We start from the raw sequence: 22,491 nt of genomic DNA, 5'->3' as shown, positions 1-22,491 counted from the left end.
GGTCATGGTCTCAGGGTCCTGGGATTGAGCCCCGCATCGGGCTCTCTACTCAGCAGGGACCCTGCTTCCCTTCCTTTCTCTGCCTTCCTCTCTGCCTACTTGTGATCTCTCTGTGTCAAATAAATAAGTAAAATCTTTAAAAAATAAAAATGTAAAGGAAATAATGGTCACAAATCTGAAAAGAACACTTTGGACTGCCCCAGAATGCTACTACACCTCCCTAGTACACATTTTCCACCTCCCAAAATGCCCGTTTCACCCAGTCTCCCACACTAACAACACTGCTTCATGCTTTACCAAGGAACAGCAGCAATCGGGTAAGAACCCAGCATCATCCCATCACCAAATCTTATCAGCCTTCTTGAATCTGGACCCAGACTTCTGAAAGCCTTTCCTCCACTTGTGCTCTGAATCCCAGAACTCTCTCTTTCTCAGTAATTTCTCTCCTGAGATTATTTCACTCTAGACTTTTCCATCAGAAGTGTCTCCCTGTTTTGCATCAGCCCTGACAGCAGTTATGTGGCCTGGTATCTTGCATCTTTTATTAAAAAAAAAAAAATGTCTTGGTCACAGCTCTCCCCCAAGGAACAGCCCCATTTCTTTGCTCCCATTCAAAGCAAGGAAAGCTTCTAAACTGAGTCGTCTATAGGTACTGCGTCCACTTCTTCTCTCCCAACTCCCTCACTCAACTTGGGGTTATGGAAATTGCCATTCCACTGAAGCTATTCATGTCAAGGTCAAGAGAAAGAACTACCTTCATAACCTCTTGGCAGCATTGGTAACAATGACCACTCTCCTTCCTCAGACACATTCTTCTCTTGATTCTCATGTTGTGACACTATCCTACTTTTCTCTTAACTCATGGCTGCTTGCTGCCTCTGAGGATGCCAACGTCTCTTCTTCTAGACCTTGAACTTCTCAAACCCCCATTATGTTGACTGAGCTCTTCTCTATCTCAGGGGTCCCTTGACTGTTTTGTGTTGCTTTGGCACTCACGTGAAGTCTATCAATTCTTTCTAATAATAATATATTTAAGACAAAATAAAATTATTCAAGTTACACAGGAAACTATATTAAAATATAAATATATTTCAAAATATATGTATGATATTCACCTTAACACAAAAATAAGGCAAGCATTTCAAATACAGGTAAGCTTAAAATCCTATCTTATTTTTGAAATAGCAATTTCAAATTTTTGTTTTAATGGTTGCAAGTACTGAAAATACTGATTAGTTAAGACACTTTTTTTTTTTTTTTTTTTGCAAATGGAATTAAAGTTTCTTTAGCTCACTTTGCAAGGCCAGGAAAGCTTGTTTCAAAGAACACCAGGATTCTCAAAGGCTTTTTGAGTTAAATTTCAACTATAATAAGATTTGGTCCTAAGATCAAAGATCATGCATGGTCTAGGACAATACCTTCAATAGAGTTTATATCAGAAAGAAAAGGATTGTGGATCTGTGGTTCAGCTTTAATACTATCAGGATAAAAGTAACTTCTGAAAGAATCCTCAATAGTTTCCAATTGTCCATAGATTTCTCTTTTTGAAGAAATCGATAGTCATCTGAGGATGAAGCACCTTCTCTAGCATTTCAAAGTCTGGCATTCCTCACTAGCTGCTAATCCTAGAAACCTTATAATTTTTTTAAAGTAGAAGCCACATTGGACTTGAAAGCTTTATCTATTCATATGGTTAAAAATAACTGCCAGGTGAGCCAACTCATAGATAAATCTTTTTTTTTTTCAAAGTGTTCCAAATGTGAAGTTTCTTTTCTTTTAGAGAAATTAAAGCCAGCCATCCTTAATTCAGACAAGCATTTAAGTCTTGTTCTCGGGGAAAGTCAGTGAACCCTTTGGTAAAGATGTACTTCATATATATATTTTTTTTAATTAAATTAAATTAAAAATTTTTTCAGTGATCCATAATTCATTGTTTATGCACCACACCCAGTGTTCCATGCAGTACATGCCCTCCATAACACCCATCACTGGGCTCACCCAACCCCCACCCCCCTCCTCTCCAAAACTCTCAGTTTGTTTCTCAGAGTCCACAGGCTCTCATGGTTTGTCTCCCCCTCTGATTTCCCCCAACTCACTCCTCCTCTCCATCTCCCAATGTCCTCTGTGTTATTTCTTATGCTTCACAAATAAGCGAAACTATATGATAATTGACTCTCTCTGCTTGACTTACTGTACCTCATATTCTGATCCCTTTTCTTGACAATTTTTTAGATTCAATTTTTCAGAATAATTATCAGAGGGTAATGTTGATGACTTTTATACATATTAGCAAAACTTCTCTCGAAACTGTAAGAATATTCTTAATTCCTAGCACATGTCTGTGTTAAAAAACGAAGTGATGGCATCGTGAGGTGCTTCTTTTTTCATTAAGGCAAGAATACTGGATGTATTACCAAGTATTACTACAATCATGGGAGGAGTGTAGTGCTTTTTTTTTTTTTCCCTCGATTGAAGTTTTGTTTGGAAAAATAATCTTTACAAGAAAACAGAACAATAAAACAACTTTTCACAACTTTAAACCTGTCAACGGTCTTGGTCAGTTTCAAAAGAGACTCACAGAATAAGAATTCTTCCAACCACAGACTCCAGGGGAACACTGAGGTTGTCAATTCCTCCACTGCTTGTTTCAAAATTTTACGATATTTTTATAATTCTACCCTGAATGAAAACATTTGACCCAAGAACCTCTCCTGGATTTCTGCTGGTTTGCAACCTTGGGAGCTTCCAGATAAAATCTGAAACTAGCCCCTGCACCTGGAAGGGAAGAGAAGGAAGAAAGAAGCAGCTCAGTCCAGATTAGTAGGTGGAAGTTTTGTTTGTTTGTTTGTTTTTGTTTGTTTTTTGTTTTCGTTTTTTGTAGGTGGAAGTTTTAATAAGCAAGGGAACTTAGATAGGAAGCTTGTCTTGGGCATCAGCAGAGCAAGATTTCTGTACTATCTGCCAGAATCTTAAACGTTTATATAGAGATCTTAACTGGGTTCAGTCATGTATGCCATCCAGATGGTCTCAACAACACCCCCCTCTTTCAAGGCTGCGTCCCTGTTCCCATTGTTCGCACTGTTCAAGGAAACAGAAATGGTGGGCAGAGTATACATTCCAAGGTCAGGGGAGGGGTGTGAGGAGCCTCCAATGCCTGGGTCTAGCTCATGGGTCAACTGGTGGCCACAACCTCTCCATCACCTGCTGCAACAATTTCCTCTGTTCCACTTCAAAAACCAACCTGAACATTTTCAGTGAATATGGCTGAATTAGAGTCTCTCTCATTTTATAGGACATTAGAAAAAATAATTTTGTTAAATGGAAATTCCATTTTGGAAGTATCCTAGCTTTTAATCTTGAGATTTTTTTGCATGAAGAAACTGCTATTTGTAAGAACTTTTACAAATAAAAACACTGGTGGCGTGATCCATGAAAGAACTAATTGATGAATATGACTTCATTCAAATTTAAAATTTCTGCTCTGCAAAAAATACTGTCAAGAAATTCAAAAGAGAAGCTACAGACTGGGAAAAAATATTTGCACAAGGTATATCTGATTAAGGACAGTTATGCAAATATACAGAGTTTCTTAAACTCAACAATAAGAAACCAAACAACCCAATTAAAACATGGGCCAAAGACCCCACCAAAGAAGAAATATAAATGGCAAATAAGCATATGAAAAGTTGCTCCTCGTCATTATTTCATCAGGGATATGCAAATAAATGAGATGCCATGATACATCCATTAGAATGGCCAAAATCTAGAACACGTCAAATGCTAGGGGAGAAATGGAGAAAGAGGAATCATCTTCATTCATCCCTGGTAGGAATGCAAAATGGTACCATTACTTTGGAAGATAGTTTGATGGTTTTTTACAAAACTAAACATACTCTACACCATGCACTCTAGTAATTAAACTCCTTGGTATTTATCCAAATGAGCTAAAAATATATTCACATAAAAAATGCATATGGAGGGGCGCCTGGGTGGCTCAGTGGGTTAAGCCTCTGCTTTCGGCTCAGGTCATGATCTCAGGGTCCTGGGATCGAGCCCCGCATTGGGCTCTCTGCTCAGCAGTGAGCCTGCTTCCCCCTCTCTCTGCCTGCCTCTGCCTACTTGTGATCTCTCCCTCTCTCTCTCTGTCAAATGAATGAATAAAATCTTAAAAAAAAAAAAAAGAAGGCAGCTTCTTTATTAAAAAAAATGCATATGGAAATTTATAGCAATTTTACTCACAATTGCCAAAACTTAGAAGCAAACCAACATGTCCTTCAGTACGTAGATAGAAAAATAACCTGTGGTACATCCAGACAATGAAATATTATTCAGCACTAGAAAGAAATGAGATATTTAGCGTATTAAAACTTAAAAGCATACTACTAAGTGAAACTTAAATGAATATTACTAAGTGAAAGAAACCAATTCAGAAAAGCAACATACTGTATGATTCCAAATATATGATACTCCGGAAAAGAAAAAAACTATGGAGACAGTAAAAAGATCAGGGTTGCCAGAGATTGTGGTGGAGGAGAGATGAATGGAGCAGCATAGAGGATTTTTAGGACAACAAAACTAGTCTTCTTTTTTTTTTAAATTTTTATTTAAATTCAACTTAGTTATTAGTTTCAGGGCTAGAATTTAGTGATTCATCAGTTGCATATAATTCCCAGTGCTTGCTACATCAAGTGTCCTCCTTAATGCCCATAACCCTGTTACTCCATGCCCCACCCACCTCTCCTCCAGCAACTCTCTGTTTCCTAGAGTTAAGAGTCCCCTACGGTTTGCCTCCCTCCCTGTTTTTACCTTATTTTATTTTTCCTTCCCTTCCCTTAAATTCCACATATGAGTGAAATCATACTGTATTTGTCTTTCTCTGATTTCACTTGGCATAATACCCTCTAGTTCCATCCACATCATTGCAAATGGCAAGATTTCATTCTTTTTGATGGCTGAATAATATTCCATCGTGTGTGAGTGTGTGTGTGTGTGTGTTTACAATTTTATTTATTTGAGAGAGAGACAGAGAGAGTATGAGCAGGGGGAGGGGCAGGCAGACTCCCTGCTGAGTGTGGAGGCTGACAATGGGCTTAATCCCAGGACCTCAAGATCATAATCTGAGCTGAAGTCAGATGCTCAACTGACTGAGCCATCGAGGCACCCCATGACAGCGAAACTAGTTTTATGAAACTTTAACAGTGTTATACATGTTGTTAAAAATTTGTCCAAACCCACAGAATGTACAACATCAAGAGTGAACCCTAAATTATGGACTTTGGATGATAAGTACATCAGTTAAAACAAATGTACCACTCTGGTGGGGGATGATGAGAATGGGGAAGTCTCTGCATATGTGATGTTGTGTTAATCCCTTTAAGTAGTGATGAGCATAAATGATGTTTCAAGATATCTCCTGCAATTATAATCTTATATGAAGATATCTATGATTTCCATTAATATCACAGATACCAACAACACTACTGTGGTTTGTTGTCTACTTTAGTAATTGAAGGGGATGCAAAATGAAGCTATAATTTTTTTCCCCATCTAAGTTCGTAAACATCTGCCCTCCTGAGATCTTACCCGGTCTTATGGTTTCAGTTTCATCTATACATTGCTGAATAATTCCACATTTTATTTGTTTACTTAACTTGACATTTATACTCAGTCTCTAAGAATAGTTAGTGAGCCAATGCAGGGAGATCAATGCAGGGAGTAAGAGTTGAGGGCTTAGTACATGCTAGGCACTATTATAAGCACTTTGCATTTACTAAGTAATTTACTTCCCCAAACACTATCCAGTAATGTTCTATTCTCATTTTACATAAAAAGAAACCTGAGGCACAAAGATGTTAAATTGTTGGTCCAAGGTTTCCCCATTACTGAGTGGCAGGGTGAAGCATGGGACACTGGAAGTCTGCCTCCAAAGCTCAGGCGCTTAGCCTGTAAGCAACCCTTCTCCTAATCAGCAACTCACACTCAGGTTGGACAAATCAGGTGTCTGGATCATCTACTTCCCAACTGTTCCTCCTCCAGGCTTTGCATATTGTAGTAAACGATGCACGATTCACCTAAGCATTAATGCCTCAAAGCTAAGGTGTCCTAGCTTTCCCTTGCCCCACCACTAACCTATATCCAGGCATCTGCCCAGTTCTTAACAATTCCAGAACTTCCTTTCTAATTCCATCCTCATCACCTCTAGTCAAGATGGCTACAACAGCATCCTAACCTGTCTTGTGTCCATTCTTGTCCCCAATTTAATCCCTTACCAAGAGTGCACTCTTGATGCACTCTTCCAAATCTACTCTTTCCACATTTTCACCAGCAGCTAATTTTCCATATCTAGATGTTGAGGACCAAACTCTTGCAGTTTTGTTGGCCCCCTCTTTTCCCTCTTACTTTGTCAGCAAATCCTATCAACTTAGTTCTCAAATATACACAGAAGCTGACCTCTTTGCACTACCAACACTGTTACCATCCGGGTCCAAGATGCCATTATTCTTGCCTGGATTATTTGCATTTATCTCTGAATTGATCTCCCTGCATTGGCTCTTGCCCTAGTGCAGCAAAATAGCATCTGGGTATGTCTTTGAAAACATAAATTAAATCGTGTCATATTTCAGCTTAATATTCTACAACGGATTCCCATCTCACTCAGAGTCAAATACATGATCCTGCATGATCAGCCCCTCCTCACATTACTTCTCTGACTTCTTATCTTATACCACACCAAACACACTCCCTCCTGGCATTGGCAATTATTCTGAAATGCTTGGAATGCTCTTCTCCCAGATGTCCATGTGGCTAGTAATTCTCTTTAAACCTTTAGATCTTCACTCAAAATTCACCTTCTCTGTGACAACTTCCTGGTCCTCCTATTTAAAACTGCATCACACTCAATCCCAACCCCCCCCATCCACACACACAGGGATATTCTTCCTTGCTTATTTGTCTCTCCCCAGCACCTATCACTATCTAACGTTTTTTATATTTCACTCACTTATCTTGTTTTTTGACTCTCTCCACTAAGAATGTAAGTTCTGTGAAGACAGATTTTAAAAAAAAATTACTGCCCTATTCCTACTGCCTACATATTGAAAACTTGTTGAAGGCATAGGAAGAGAACAAACCTATTCTTGTGGGTACCTCCTTTTGTTCATCATCTCTCACAATTAGGTCTAGAGTCAAAATCAGGCTCCCATACACAGATCATTTTCCAAGTTAAGTGGATTCACAAGTGAAGCCTTTATGCCTTTTAGCTCTGCAAGAGTTCTTACTCTTTATCACTTTCTAATTGCTCTTATTTCTTTTTTTAATAAATCGATTCTTTTTTTAAGAGTTTATTTTTTGACTTGAGAAAGAGGAAGCACATGCATACCAGGGGGTGGGCAGAGGCAGACTCCCCACTGAGCAGGGATCCTGACATGGGACTTGATCCCGGGACACTGGGATCATGACCTGAGCCAAAGACAGATGCTTAACCAACTGAGCCACCCAGGTCCCCTTCCAACTACTTTTAAATAGAAGGATTGACAAATTTATCATCTGTCTCCTTTTTCATCATCAAGGCAAGTAGGACCAGGCAAAATAAAAATGGGGATTCCCTCATTCAAAAATTACTAAAGATTTTTCAATGATGTCAGCAAAGCATTAAAGAAAATATGGGGTCTATGAGACCACACGTGTCATATGCCCATGATGCTCGCCCTATAGTGGGCTTTTGTTAGAGCTGGATTTTTTTTTTTTTAACTTATAAAAGCATGGACTTTAGTGATCAGGAGTTGCCTTTTCATGCCCATGGTCCATGATGAATCTGTATTATAAAGGTCTAAACATTCTAAAGACTAATATAATTTAAACCATTAATTATGTAAGCTACATAATCACTTTTTCTGGTTCCAAGTTGACTTTTTGGTTATATAAATTTCTACCTAGTTATAATTATTTATTGTCACATTATCCCTTCCACTTATTTAATAATTTAAGGTAAAAATACCACTGGTGGGATCTTTTGCTAGACATTGATTTATCATATAAATAAGCACTTTTAATGGGAGAAATGTTAAAGATGCTCATTCATTCAAGAGTTGAGTAAAAATCTATATATGTAAATTACAGTGCTTGGCTTTTTAAGACATTTAGGCATATGACAGGAAAGCAGGCATTTTGCTGAAAGCCAGTTAGCCAAATGATCAATTTGCTGAATGACCAATTTGACAAATTTGCCAAATTAGATGAATGTAATTTTTTTAAAATTTTTTTCTTATTTGACAGGGAGAGAGAGATCACAAGCAGGCAGAGAGGCAGGCAGAGAGGCAGGCAGAGAGAAAGGGGAAGAAGCAGGCTCCACCGCAGAGCAGAGAGCCCGACGCGGGGCTCGATCCCAGGACCCTGGGATCATGACCTGAGCCGAAGGCAGAGGCTTTAACCCACTGAGCCACCCAGGCACCCCTAGATGAATGTAATTTAACAGCTTGAACAAATTGGTGAAATATATAGAAAAATTATGCACACATTTTTAATATTGACTATCATAATTGGATTATGAATTATATATGGATATGTGTATACTATATATATACTTGTTTCATACTTACATATATACATTTATTCATACATAGAGAGTTAACTTGTTATATATGCATATTATATGAAACATATATAAGTTACACCTGAGTGTAAGCACTGGGTGGCTCAGTCGGTTACATACATATAAGAAGACTAGCTATAAAGGACGTAAAGATACCTGAAAGGGACTATTGTAATCTGGAAGGGACCATATGGTTTGTATGAATTAAATAGAAAGATGAAATAGGACACATATGGGAGGAATCATATTATATACTAAATATTGTGTGACATTTTCTGATTGATATACTCTGAGGATTTTGTAAAAGAATCTTGAAAATATCAAAGCTTTGGCAAAACAGTAATCAATATACAATGGTTCCTAATCACTTATGAATATATCCAAAATGTAGAACAGTCTTCCTCTCTGTTATAAATAACATGGATTACTTCTACAGCAAAATCTGCCTATTTAAATCGTTCCTGATTAGAAACAACTCCAGGGGGTGTGTGGGTGGCTCAGAGGGTTAAGCCTCTGTCTTCAGCTTAGGTCATGGTCTCAGGGTCCTGGGATTGAGCCCTACATCGGGCTCTCTGATGAGCAGGGAACCTGCTTCCCCCTTTCTCTCTGCCTGCCTCTCTGCCTACTTGTGATTTCTGTCTGTCAAATAAATAAATAAAATCCTAAAAAAAAAGAAGAAGAAGAAGAAACCACTCCAGTATATGACATGGGACAGTTTTTCACCTACTTCTGATTTATTTCATAATACCTTTGAATGACATTTCCTACCTTTTTAATACTAAAAACATTTAAAATATTTTAGTATTATCTCACCTATTCTTTGTACTCTGTTGTAATTTATAAACTCAAAAGCATCTGAAAAAAGTCAGAATTTTGAATTAAATTGCACTTAAATTACTTTTTAATGAAATCATCCAAAATTTAATTTAGGTCAACTTAATTTGGTCCTAATTTGAAAGCATCAGAAAGAAATCAAAATTAACCAATAAATTCTAATTTTTATTCCTGCATTACATTTTATTTTGGTTTTTGATATTGAAATACATACTTCCACACATTTCACAGCTAATAACTTGAATATTTTTGTTAATGCTGCTAACTAATTCTTGGTAAAGTTGCTAATTATTGCAAGACAATGTTGCAGTCTTTACATTTAGTAAATGTGGCAAAGAGTTAATCAACAAATTGGCATTCAACTAGCTGATTTTCTGTTAAGTGACCTACTTCCAGATGGAGGAGGAAAAGGTGAGTTAGAAGCTGCAGGAACAACAATTCTCAGGAAGATGTAAGAGAAAAATATGAGATAGAAGTGATGGGAGAGGTAGGAAGGCACCCAAGCCTCTTGAGAGGAATGGAATTTCAAGAAAGATGTTTACGTGTCACATGCTGCAAAGAGTTCCAAGAGTAAGAAGGTCAGTGGCGCCTTGCAGGCACTGTTTTCAGTAGGGTGGTGACAGGGGCAGTCAATTTGTAGAAAGTTATGAGATGAATGTAATTAACCAAATCTAACAACAAATATTAACCCCCAATGAGACGATAGAAACTCTTTAAGAGCGAGGATCTAATTGTATTAGTGTAGAGCTCTCTCTTCTCTCTCTTCCCTCCCAGCTAGAGTAGTCTGATTTGGTAAACACAGGATGCTGAGTTAAATGTGAATTTCAAAAAGACAACGAATAATCTTTAGTACAAGGATATCCCAAGCATTGCGAACCCTCACTCGAAGTGTGCTAGATTGGGGACCATGGAGGGGATAAGAGCACTGACTGCTGGAGTCCTCACCTGCACGTAGACATAGGGCTGTGGGTAAGTTACCCAAACTTCCCGCGCCTCAGGCTCCAGGTTGGAACAACCGGGATAGTAACAGTCATCGTAAGGAGTAGTAACAGTAACAGCTCTTTGGGGATTATTGTGAGTTGATGTCTCGACAGCACTGGGCGTGGCGTTTGGGACAGGCAGAAAATCGATACATGTAAGAAAGGTTGTTAATTAAAGAACAGCACTAATTTCTAGGAACGTGAAGGGGGAAAATGTGTGGGGTTTGCGTATTGAACGGACCTGTAGGTCCACCTGGGGATAGTTAATAGCCAAAGCATGCAGGCAAATGAACGTATGTAGGCCTAGAATTTTAAAAAGGGGAGGCGCCGGGATTCACGGAAAACCTGCCCATTTATCCCTCTTACCAAAAGGAGTGGAGACACTACCCTCACTGGGACAGCCTTGAGACGTCGGCACCCAGATCTGAGTGTGGAGGTCTCACGACCACAGACCGGTCGGGGCCGGTTCGGTTCTCCAGGGCTGGGGTAGCTGTATGTGCCAGCAAATCGCAGAGGTGGCGCGGGACAGCCCGGGGCGGGGCGGTCCCCGGGTGGCGGAGTCCGCCTGCGCGCGTGGGAAGAGTCGCGAGCTCGAGCGAGTCGCGGTCCCGGAGCGGAGCCCGGCGCTGGCGGCGGCTGCGAGCGAGCGGCGCGCGCAGACTCTGCGCGACGGACGCGGCGATGGGACACCTGTGGCTCTTGGGAACCTGGGGCTTCTGGGGGCTGCTCCTAAGCGCCACGGACCCCCGCGCAGGTAATTCATCCGGGGCTCCAGGGAGCAAGCAGAAGGCCGGGCAGACGCAACCCTGGCTTTCCCGGGCCGCGGGAGAGGAGGGACTGCCCGGCACCAGCCTTGCGCCAAGGCTGCGGGTGCGGTGGCTTGGCCATCCTGGGCACCTGGGACCCGGGACCTGCAAGGCAGGCCTAAGGGACAGGCAGGCAGGCAGACAGACAGACACACACAGAAGAAAAGAAGAGGAGAAGAAGAGAAAAGAGAAGAGAAGAGAAGAGGAGAGGAGAGGAGAGGAGAGGAGAGGAGAGGAGAGGAGAGGAGAGGAGAGGAGAGGAGAGGGATTGCTCTTAAGTCGTAAGAGTTACTGCTTGAATTATGGAACCGCACCGCCCCCACCCACAAGGGGCTCAATTGAAAAAGACACTGAAACTTGGCTGGGGGTGGAGGTAGGGGGCACAATCCGAGTCCTCTCTCTTCTCGTCTTGGGTGTCTTTCCCCCACCGAAGGGAGGGCAGTGTCCCCCAGTAGGACAAGAATGGGTGTCTGTGCCTGGTGTCAGTCACTTTAAGGGTCAGCTGCCCTCTGCCTTCAAAGTAATACCCAGGAGAGGGTTGGAAGAGCCTGATAAGATAAGAAATTGGAGTTGTCCGTGGAGATAAGGGAGGATGAACCTGAGATAGGTGGAGAGCAGCACTGTCTTGAAGATAAGATCCTGAGCCCTCGCTGGAGTTTCCTGCTCTTGGCTGTGGGCTGCTAGAAGTTATGAACGTGCCTGAAGCAGAATCAGCCTTGGAGCTCTTGGCAAAGTCAGACCCGCGACATTTGAAGTTCATGCTAAACTTTTTGCCGGCAGGAATGACCTGTATGATTATAATTTCTTTAACCTTTTCTCATACATCTACTTGAAACAGTAATTTCTATAGCTTTTCTTTTTGTCCACTTCAATTTTTCCTATTTTGAGAATTGTTACTGGATCTAATAATACAGATTTGTACAGTTGAAGTGGAAAACGAACCCTTTTAGCCACTGTGTATCTTTGAGTTGTTTAAAATTAGCATACTTACAGTTCTTCAGAGAAGCAGCTCACTTACCCCTGTATTTTGCATAGGCACCTACCTCCCTCTTTCTAGAGCTCATTTTCTCTCTCCCATAGTTGGTCCAGTCTAGCTATTCATATTTGCCCTCCAAGATGCTTCGGGGACAACCCTTCTTTCTAGAAGTCAGCAGGACATGAGCAGTGTAGTTGAAGTGCCCCTTCTTGGTCACCCATGGCCCCTCTGCTCTCCTGTCTCGCTGTACTGTCTAAGCTAAGGTTTTGGGAGGTTGAGACTGTTAACACATTTTTATATCCCCAGGACACTTACACCATTCAATGAATGAATTGGTAACCATTAAAGTAAGAACTTACTATAATCAGGAGGCTAAAAGGATCCCAGAAATTATCTTTCCTGAAGTCTTAGTCCATCACAGAAAACAATTTCTTCTTAAAATGCACCATCAGATTTTGTGCCTGGACTATACTCTTCATTTTCATTTATTCTTTGCATTTCTTATGTACTTTTATGATGAATGACTTATTTATTTCTCCACGGTGTTATTTCTCCTGCATTGTCGGCTGCTGTGTGGGCTGCCAGCTGTAGTTAGTTACAGATCTGCAGTTAGTTGAGCACTATATGAAATTAAGGGTTTAATAAATGTTTTATAATATGATAATTAAGAATGGTGAAAATGATCATGGGTTATTACCACCCTTTGTGGCACCTCAGGTAGTGCTTTGCTTAAAGCCAATGAGTATTAATTAAGGGAATGACTTATTTCTCTGTCAAGTCATTGGTTAGTAGTAGAACCACAAGTAAAATATGAGCGTATTTACTTTCAGTCCTATCACCTTCATGATGTTTTTCTTATAACATTGGAAGATGTGGTACCAAATTTGATGCTTGAAGTACTTGATGCTTTTATCTTTACTGTGTTTTAATATCTTTCAGATGGCTCTAAGATAATTCCCAAAGTCACAGAAATAATACCTAAATATGGCAGCATAAATGGAGCAACAAGACTGACTATCAAAGGAGAAGGTATAGTTGCTTTTTCTTTTCTTTCTTCTTTTTTTTTGGGTCAAGATTGAGGTGGTTTTTTTTTAAGATTTTATTTATTTATTTATTTGACAGAGAGAGATCACAAGTAGGCAGAGAGGCAGGCAGAGAGAGAGAAGGGGAAGCAGGCTCCCTGCTGAGCAGAGAGCCCGATGCAGGACTCGATCCCAGGAACCTGAGATCATGACCTGAGCCGAAGGCAGAGGCTTAGCCCAATGAGCCACCCAGGTGCCCCAAGGTTGAGGTATTTTAAAGACTATTTCACATTTCACACTTATGGTTAAAAAAACAAAGAAATTGGGGGCTCCTGGGTGGCTCAGTGGGTTAAGCCACTGCCTTCGGCTCAGGTCATGATCTCAGGGTCCTGGGATCGAGTCCTGCATCGGGCTCTCTGCTCAGCAGGGAGCCTGCTTCCCCCTCTCTCTCTCTGCCTGCCTCTCTGCCTACTTGTGATCTCTCTCTGTCAAATAAATAAAATCTTTAAAAAAAAAGAAAGAAAGAAATTGGAGTTGGTTTGTACTCTCTCACCCCTGCATTTTTTTAACTAATTTTTAATGGTTAAAAACAAAAAAAAATCCTCAAGAGTTGTTTCTCCATTTGGTGAGAGTTAGTAAAACTCTACCCCTTTGACAGCTAACAAAATCCCCAAGAGTCTCTATCAATTTGATCATCTGAGTTCATATTATAATTACTTGCTTAATTTAACTCCCAAGATCTGGATTATAATAACTGAACTGAAAGAAACATCTTTAACCCAACTTTGCAATTATTTGTTTTGTTCCTTATTGGTCTAATAACATTTAATTTATCTTTATATCAAATATAACATTTGGAAAGCCTTGGAGGTAGAAAGCTTAATAAGAGGAAGTGATGGAGAAATAGAATGTTATTGAAGACAGACAGGCAGTTGAATACAAAACTTTGGATCCCTTCTCCTGCCACTCCGTCCTTATCAAATGCTTCATCAGAGCATGGGTTATGTATGACTGTTTCTCCTTGCCTGGTCTTGGGAGGAAACATAGTAGACAAGCAGTGAATTTTTTTTTTAAAGATTTTATTTCTTTATTTATTTGACAGAGAGAGATCACAAGTAGGCAGAGAGGCAGGCAGAGCGAGAGGGGGGGGGGGGAAGCAGGCTCCCTGCTGAGCAGAGAGCCCAATGCGGGACTTGATCCCAGGACCCCTGAGATCATGACCCGAGCCGAAGGCAGGGGCTTAACCCACCGAGCCACCCAGGCACCCAAGCAGTGAATTTATTTAATGAGCAACTCTTCCTAAGATTAAATACAAATATGTGGTTCTTTTAGCACCGAGGTCTTCGCAATCTTAAGAATAGTATTCAGCGTATGAATGAAGTTTTTGGAGTTAGAATCGACAGAGCAAGATATTTAAGTATTCTGTCAGATATATGGAAATCTCTTTCAGTACTTCTAAGTAACATTTCTGCTAAATTCAATCTCTCAGTGATACACTTTAAATGGTTTCTGTCTCTAAATTGTGAAGAATATATTTTGGATTAAAGTTTGGTTGTCTTTATTTTTGTTGTATAAACACCCAAAGGCAACGTATTGTTAAAGACTATTTTAAAAGTGTCTTTATCCATGGTTCCCTTATATTGTAAATTGTTGTTAAGTTAGTGCTTTGAAAGCTATTAGGGTTTTTTTTTTTAAGATTTTATTTATTTATTTGACAGACAGAGATCACAAGTAGGTGGGGGGGGTGCGGGCAGGTTCCCCGCTGAGCAGAGAGCACAATGAGGGGCTTGATCCCAGGACCCTGGGATCATGACCTGAGCCGAAGGCAGAGGCTTTAACCCACTGAGCCACCCAGGCACCCCATGAAAGCTATTAGGTTTTTAACAGAGTTTTAAAAGTCGTGAGAGAAATGCCCCAATTAAAACAAAACAAAACAACCACTCAGCTATTTCTTCCTGTCTGGAGACCTAAACTCCTTCAGATCCAGGAGCCATGGCTTGAGTTTAAGTACACAGACCCTGATGGCCTTTAGTTATAAATACAAAACAAAACATTCTATTCTTAAGGCATTTTGGAAGAATCCCCTTATGAATTTAACCCTAACCTTTGCTCTTTCATGGACTCTCTGAGTCACGGTGTATCCTGTGTCACTGGTGTCATGGTGAATTTCCAGTTTTCCCGTCCATCTCAATTTCTGAATGCTCTTGACAGAGCATCATAGAATAGTTAAATCCTATTGGAATGGCAGATACCTGCATCCTCGCCGTGATTTGACTTCCCCCTTCTTGCCTTAACCATATACTGTAGGTGACTAAATATGTGTTAACACCTGTCTTTCTCAGAAGCTGAATCTAATACTATTTTATATAGGTTTTCAGGGCTCATGATATATAGAGAATGTGTATAGAGCAATGTAATGAATTTGCAAAACACACCAGACCTCCAAAACTCCATGAATGTGCTACTTGAACAAAATTTATTGGAGGAACTGTATTCACATAATCAGAGACATCAGTGCTATCTCTGACCCATACTTCATGTTTAGAATTGCATGCAGAGCTAATTTATTAATCACACAAGAATATTTTCTACATGGAACTGTAACTGCCGGATGATTACTTAAATGTTGGTCCCATAGGACTATAAAAATGTTTTATTTTTATAAAAGTCAGGATGAAAAAATTAAATGATAAAGAAATATTTGACTTAGAAAGTGAGTTCTCTGAGATTCCACTCTCTAGAAAGAACTAGTGTTAGTATTTTGGTGTATCCACATGAGTTTTCCATTTCCACATGTCATATTCACTTTTACAGGCCAAAATTTGCTAGTGTATTACTTTGTTCTAAAGGCTGTGCTTCAGGAGCCAAAGATACATAATTTTACAGGTATGATGCCCAAGTAAAGTGTTTTGAACACTTTATTTCCATGATCATGGAAATAATTGTGACTCCAACTAAGAGGACTGATTTAATGAGGAGTATTATCATTTTGATTATTAGTTCAGGAGTGTTTCTAAATTTATACCTGTATTTCTCAATTGTCTTTCTTAATAGTTCCCTTTACTGAAAAAAATCAGTAAGATGGAAGGAGTAGAATTTTACTTTTGGCTTTTTTTCCCTAGGTATTTCCCTATTACATATACTTTTGTCTAACTAAAGTGTTGAATTATGTAGTTTTTGTAATGTTTTGGGAAACCCAGGGACTTTGGTCCAGTCTGACTGGCTTTTGGTTCTGTTCTTGCCCCTTCCCACTCTGTGACTGGGGCAGGTTACTCCCCTAAGCCTCAGCTTCCTCATCAGTAAAGTGGGGTATTAATTCCTACCTGTTGGGACTGTTGTAATGATTGAAAAGGATGATGTATCTAAGGTACCCATAGATACTATCTGTTTCATAAATTAGAGTTTTTTCATTTTTATTATTTTGTTTTATTTTTATCATTATCCTGCACTTATGTTATAAGTTTGGTTTCATTCTTTAGGAATCATCCTTCACCACACTGTACTTTTCCTTTTCATTGTTTTGCTGTTAGAACTTTTCGAGTTGGTTTGTACTCTCTTACCCCCTGCATTTTTTTAACTAGAGAAATCCAAACAGCCCCATGTGGTATATGGTGACTGCCGGCTTCAACAACACACATTTTCCATGATAGCAACCCAGGCTGCTATCAGGAGAACCAGGTTTGCGTGCCTGGCAAGTCTTGTCTCCAGTTTTTCTGCAAAAGAAAAAAAAAAGTACATCAATATGCCAGGAATTTCCATCTGAAAGCCTCAAACTTTTCTGTATCCAGGGTACACCCAACCCTTCCTGTAATCTTTGTCCCTTGGAGTACTTCCAGAGCTATCCTCTTTATACCCAATTTTTTATTTAGAATTATATTTTATTTTGAAATTCTTTTAGAAGGTGATTCCTTTGTGTGGCTTTTTAACTCTTTGGAATTAGCTAACAAATCAGAAATATTTCTATAGTTTTTTTAAGCAATATTTGTAATGAGAGTATTTACAAATCCTATTGATTTGGCTCATGTTTTTACTTCAGGGAGATAGGTCTATATATTTGACATAAGTATGTAAAAATATGTATGAATATATGACATTAACTATATGTATGTGACATTAAAAATATATATGGCATTAAAACAAAGCCAAAAACAATATCATCTTTTGTTGGTTTAATTTTTTTTCAATTGTATTTGTCTCAGGAATGCTGAAATGCAGATCTGTGTTACCGTATCAATTTTGTGACATGTGCCTAAGAGGAAAATAAATACATGTATCACATCCTGAGCCACCCCACAAGTAAAACTTTCCATACTTTAGTTAGTTGCCAGCAGCCCTCTGTGTATTTCAAACTCAACATGAACACCAAAGATAAGCACAAGTTGGCAAAAGGAAAGGGCAGGTTTACAAGTAACTTGCTTTTCTGTGTTTTCCTGTATCTTTTCAAAATTCCATTTTAGCAGTAACTGCTGTCCTAGAATCAAAACTTCAGATCCAACGCAAGGGTCTTTCACACGTCAAATTGATGCTTATATTTGTACTTTAGCCTATATTAGATGAGCTCTGTTTGGTTACGGTTTAAGCTTAGAGGCGGAAGTGGTGTTTGTTAAAATCCCTACCCTTTGTTGAGTTTCTGCTTACTTTTTCTACCTATCAGGGATAGGAGAAGCACTAAGAACATGGGTCTGGAGGAACTTATATAAGGCAATGGCTAATAGCTTTATAATGTATGTTTTTAAATATTGTTTATCTCCGAATATCACAGGTGTCCGGTTGGCATCGCCAACCTGAATTCAAATCCTAGCCATAACACTTATTAGTTCTGTGTTATTTTTAAAAAGGGATATCAACACTGAACTTAAATTTCAGGATTTTTGTGACCAATAATAAGAGCAAATATCAACCTAGCTCTTAACATATGAGCCAAGCACTATGTTATGCAATATATATAATCCTCATTTCCTCTTCCTGACAATCCAATAAGTAGGTGATTATGGTCATTTTCCATTTTATTTTATTTTATCTTATTTTATTTTATTTAAGAGAGAGAGAGAGTGAGAGAGAGCACAAGCAGGGGGAGTGCTGAACAGGGACTCAATCCCAGTACCCTGGGATCATGACCTGAACCGAAGGCAGATGCTCAACCGAATGACCCACACAGGTGCCCCCTCGTCATTTTTCTGATGAGAAGATAAAAATGAGAGAGTTCATCTCTAAAATTTGAGTGCCTGAAGTCATACAGCAAGGATGTGCAGGAGTGGGATGCGAATCCAGGACATTAGGGTTCCTTTAAAGAGCACCATCCCAAAGAAGCAGCTTTACGAGAGCTAGAGTTTTAGGGGCGTTGGCATTTGGTGAACATCTGGCGCCGTGAAGTCCTTAAACTAGGCAATATTTGTGTTTTTAATGGACCTTTTTAGAACGCTGAAAATGTTCAATAATTTAAAAAGCAGTCACACCATAGATATCTACTGACCCCAATTCAGCCACTTCAGCTAATAAAGGTTATTTTTTTTTAATTTTTTAAAGATTTTATTTATTTGACAGACAGAGATCACAAGTAGGCAGAGAGGCAGGCAGAGAGAGAGAGACCAGGAAGCAGGCTCCCCGCTGAGCAGAGAGCCAGATGTGGGGCTGGATCCTAGGATCCTGGGATCATGACCTGAGCCGAAGGCAGATGCTTTAACCCACTGAGCCACCCAGGTGTCCCTAATAAAGGTTATTTAATATGAGCCTATAAGGTAGGAGTGATTGCTTTCTGAAACATACTGCAAAACTACTTGACAATATATTTTTTCTAATATAAATAATATATATACATTGAATTTAGAGTTAAATCTACATCTCTGAGTTTAACATTTTTTCTGGCTTACTGATTTTAAATTGTACTGTGGAACAATGTGGACTGTAGGTAATTAAGTGCTGAAATTCAAATAACTTATGAATTTATATTGATAACCTGGATGCAAAGGAAAAAATTTCATAACTTCAAAAATATTGTTAGTCATCAATTTGGCAATAGTGGTGTTTTACTGTTAAGCACTTGCAGTATTTGGAGAAAAGTAACATTTAAAAATGCACATGCTTTTAGAACTCAGAATTTAGGAATTTTAGATTTTGAAGTGATCGAGGCAAAAATTGTTTCTTTACTAACTTCACTTTATTCTAGAAAATATTATAACATCTACAACTTCATAGATTTACTCTGCATATTAGAATACTATTAAGTATCTTTTAAACATTTTTATTAGGAGAATATTTAGTTATAGGGTTTAATCAATAGAATAGTATCCAATTAATCTTAACCATGGATTTTATTTCTTGGGTTTATTTTGAAATTTAATGTTGTTCTAGCAATATAAAATACTTTTATGTGGCATAAAATAACTTAATGGATATTTAACTACTTCCAAATCTAGTTTTGAATTTTCAGGTATTTATAGTAGAATTAAAATAATTTTCTTCAATTAAAAAATAATTTTCTGCTCTGTTTCACATCCTCTGTTTCTCTGGTTCTGTCGAATCACACCCATTAGCATGCAAACACACTGCTATTTCACCAACCTGAAAAAAAGCAAGAGCTTTTTTCCTCTTGCTCCACACCCCTTCTACCTTCCACCCATGCCTCTGCTTCCATTGATAGCAAAATGCCCCCCAAAGGGACCAGTATTTGTTCCTTTCACTGGTTATCCTCCGATCTTCTCTTGACCCCATGTCAATCATGTATCCATTGCTCACTGATGTCTATACTCTCAGAGCAGTTTATACTCTTTGTCTATGCTCTCAGAGCAGCAGCTAGTGACTCTTGGCAAGTGTAGGTCACACCATGCCATGCCTCTGTTTGGGAAGCCTCCAGTGCTCCCTAATTCATAAAAATAATCTGAATGCCCTCAATTTTTGGCCTCATCTCTTACCACTCTCCTCACACATATTTCTCTAACCATGCTTGCTAAATCTTGAATCCAAAAATATGCTCCCACCACAGGGCCTGGAAGAGCATGTTCCCTCTATCTAAAATGCACTTGCCTTAGGTATTCTCTGGGCTTACTCCTTCCAGAACATTTCCTTGACCATTTATGTCACATGCCTCCTCTATCCCAGGAATAGGGTTGGGAAATCAGAAACAAGAAAGTCCTGAAAAGAGGCACGTGAAGGTGGTATGAGCACATGGTATGAGCACAAACCACGCAGGTCTATGTCTCAAGTTAATTCCTGCAAGAGAGGATCCCCCACAAAGGAAACAGAAACACCACGTTGATTGAATGACTCATTCAGGGGCTTCTCTCTTTGGCTACCTCAGAGCTTGTACAGTGGGCTCAGGAACAGAGGGGCCATGGGGTGAAGGCTGTGCAGGTTAACATCATGGACTTCCTTTCTCCAAGGCTAAGCTATCCACTGCAGTTGCTGATCTCTGACCTGATCAACACTGAGCCCTCAGGAGGGGCCATTCCCTGAGAAGTATACCAGTTGCTAAGGGACAAATTGACTGCATTGCTCTACTTCTCTCATGGAAAGAAAAGAAATACATTATTGCTGGAACAGGTACTCCGGATACAGATTTTGCCTTCTCCATCCACAATGCCCCTGCCAGCCCCATCTTCCGAGAGCTCCCAGAGTCTGAGTTACTGCCAGTAGCATCTATAAAATAGTGCCTCAGAACAAGAAACGTGTTCACAGAGAAAAAGTTGTGATTATGGGCACACGACCACAAAATCTGTGTTACTCTGAAACACGTGGCCTAGTAGAATGATGGAATGGTCTATAAGAGGCAAACCTAAGATCCCAGCTTGGGAACAATGTCCTGTGGGATAGGATGCTGGCCTCTATCATATGCCATATGCCTTCATCCCATGGCAGATACATGCTCCTGTGTCCCGACAGACAGAGCACATGGAGCTGGAAAGGAACGGTTTCTCTCACTCATTATCACTCCCAGTGATCTGCAAACTGCATATGTGCTTTCTGCCCTTGCTGTTTTAGATTCTGCTGGATTTGGGGTCTGAGTTTCCAGTGAGAGAATGCTTTGGCCAGGGATCCCTATATGACTTCCAGTGAACGGGAGCTACTACTATGAACTGATCACTTTGAATTCATCAAACATAATTAGTAGCCTACCAGAGATAATCAGTTCTGATGATCATGAAGAGAAAGGGTTGCTTTACCTAATGGAGATAGGGAAGAATATGTCTGAAATTCAGGGTATTCATGAGGGCATCTCTTGGCTTTCATGTCCAGTGGAAGCAATTATAGCATGAATAGGCAATTGTAGCAACCACAACTTAACAAGGGTAAAGCAACAACGAAGGGTCCAGACCTTCAGGATGAAGGCTAGTGTCACTCCCTCAACTTAAGTGCTGGCTAAGGCAAAGGAAGTCTACAATGGGTGGTAAAGAGGGGCTACAGTGACTATTCATTATAGCCTCAGGAGCAGTTGTATCTTGTCCCACTAACTCTCTTGTATTAAATCTTTACAGAGCTTTTGGCTGGTTACCACCTTGGAGACTTGATAATGAATTATATTTAAAATGTGGGGCCGGGGGTGCCTGGGTAGCTCAGTGGGTTAAAGCCTCTGCCTTCAGCTCAGGTCATGATCCCAGGGTCCTGGGATCGAGCCCCACATCGGGCTCTCTGCTCAACAGGGAGCCTGCTTCCCCCTCTCTCTCTCTGTCTGCCTCTCTGCCAACTTGTGATCTCTATCTGTCAAATAAATAAATAAATAAATAGTCTTTAAAATGTGGGGCCAGAGCATGTCTATATGGTGCAGTGAGTTGCCTCTACGAGAAGCCTTTTATACTCAGCTTCACAGTCTCTTGTTCTCACCTCGAATTCTAACCACAGCCATGACAGATAGTCCTCCCAAGACTGTGACCCAGTCTGTGCTCGCAGCTCTTGCCTTCTGTTCCCCTAGCACATCTTTGTCTACCGTCCCAGGGCTTCACTGATGCAGTGACTTGGGACATTGAAACCCCTATGGTGTATGGACGACATATATGTAGCCTGAAAGTTCAGGAGAAGCTATTTCCCCTGGAGAAACCTCAGTTAACCCCCTGGACAGGATTTGATGAAGAAAGGTTTGATTCTTTGATTCTAAGAGGCAGTCCATATTTTCCTTGGAAGTTTCTAGCAAGGTTGTGCTCCAGCTGTGCTCACAGGTTGTCTTTCTTTAGGTCTTACTCTCTCTTGCCCCAAAGGGGTCACCACTCAAATAAACCATATGCTTGCAAGTCCTCACCTCAGATTTTGCTTTATAGGAACTCAAGGGAAAGATCCCATTTCTTATACTGTT

At 39.9% G+C, this 22,491-nt stretch overlaps 1 protein-coding gene across 1 annotated transcript in view; it reads left to right on the top strand.

Annotated features, from left to right (window-relative positions):
- The first annotated feature begins 11,013 nt into the window (after nucleotides 1–11,013).
- PKHD1L1 (PKHD1 like 1) overlaps nucleotides 11,014–22,491 on the top strand; it is a 159,933-nt gene continuing 148,455 nt past the window's right edge. Inside the window, exons 1-2 of the mRNA XM_047726136.1 lie at nucleotides 11,014–11,158; nucleotides 13,126–13,215. Of these exons, the coding sequence (XP_047582092.1) occupies nucleotides 11,086–11,158; nucleotides 13,126–13,215 (163 nt within the window). The 5' untranslated portion in view covers nucleotides 11,014–11,085. The remainder of the gene's footprint in view (nucleotides 11,159–13,125; nucleotides 13,216–22,491) is intronic.

The sequence above is a fragment of the Lutra lutra genome, chromosome 4, assembly GCF_902655055.1.
Source record: "Lutra lutra chromosome 4, mLutLut1.2, whole genome shotgun sequence".
Classification (NCBI taxonomy): Eukaryota; Metazoa; Chordata; class Mammalia; order Carnivora; family Mustelidae; genus Lutra; species Lutra lutra.
The sequence above is the reverse complement of the archived record's forward strand: the minus strand, read 5'-3'. Positions and strand labels throughout refer to the sequence as shown.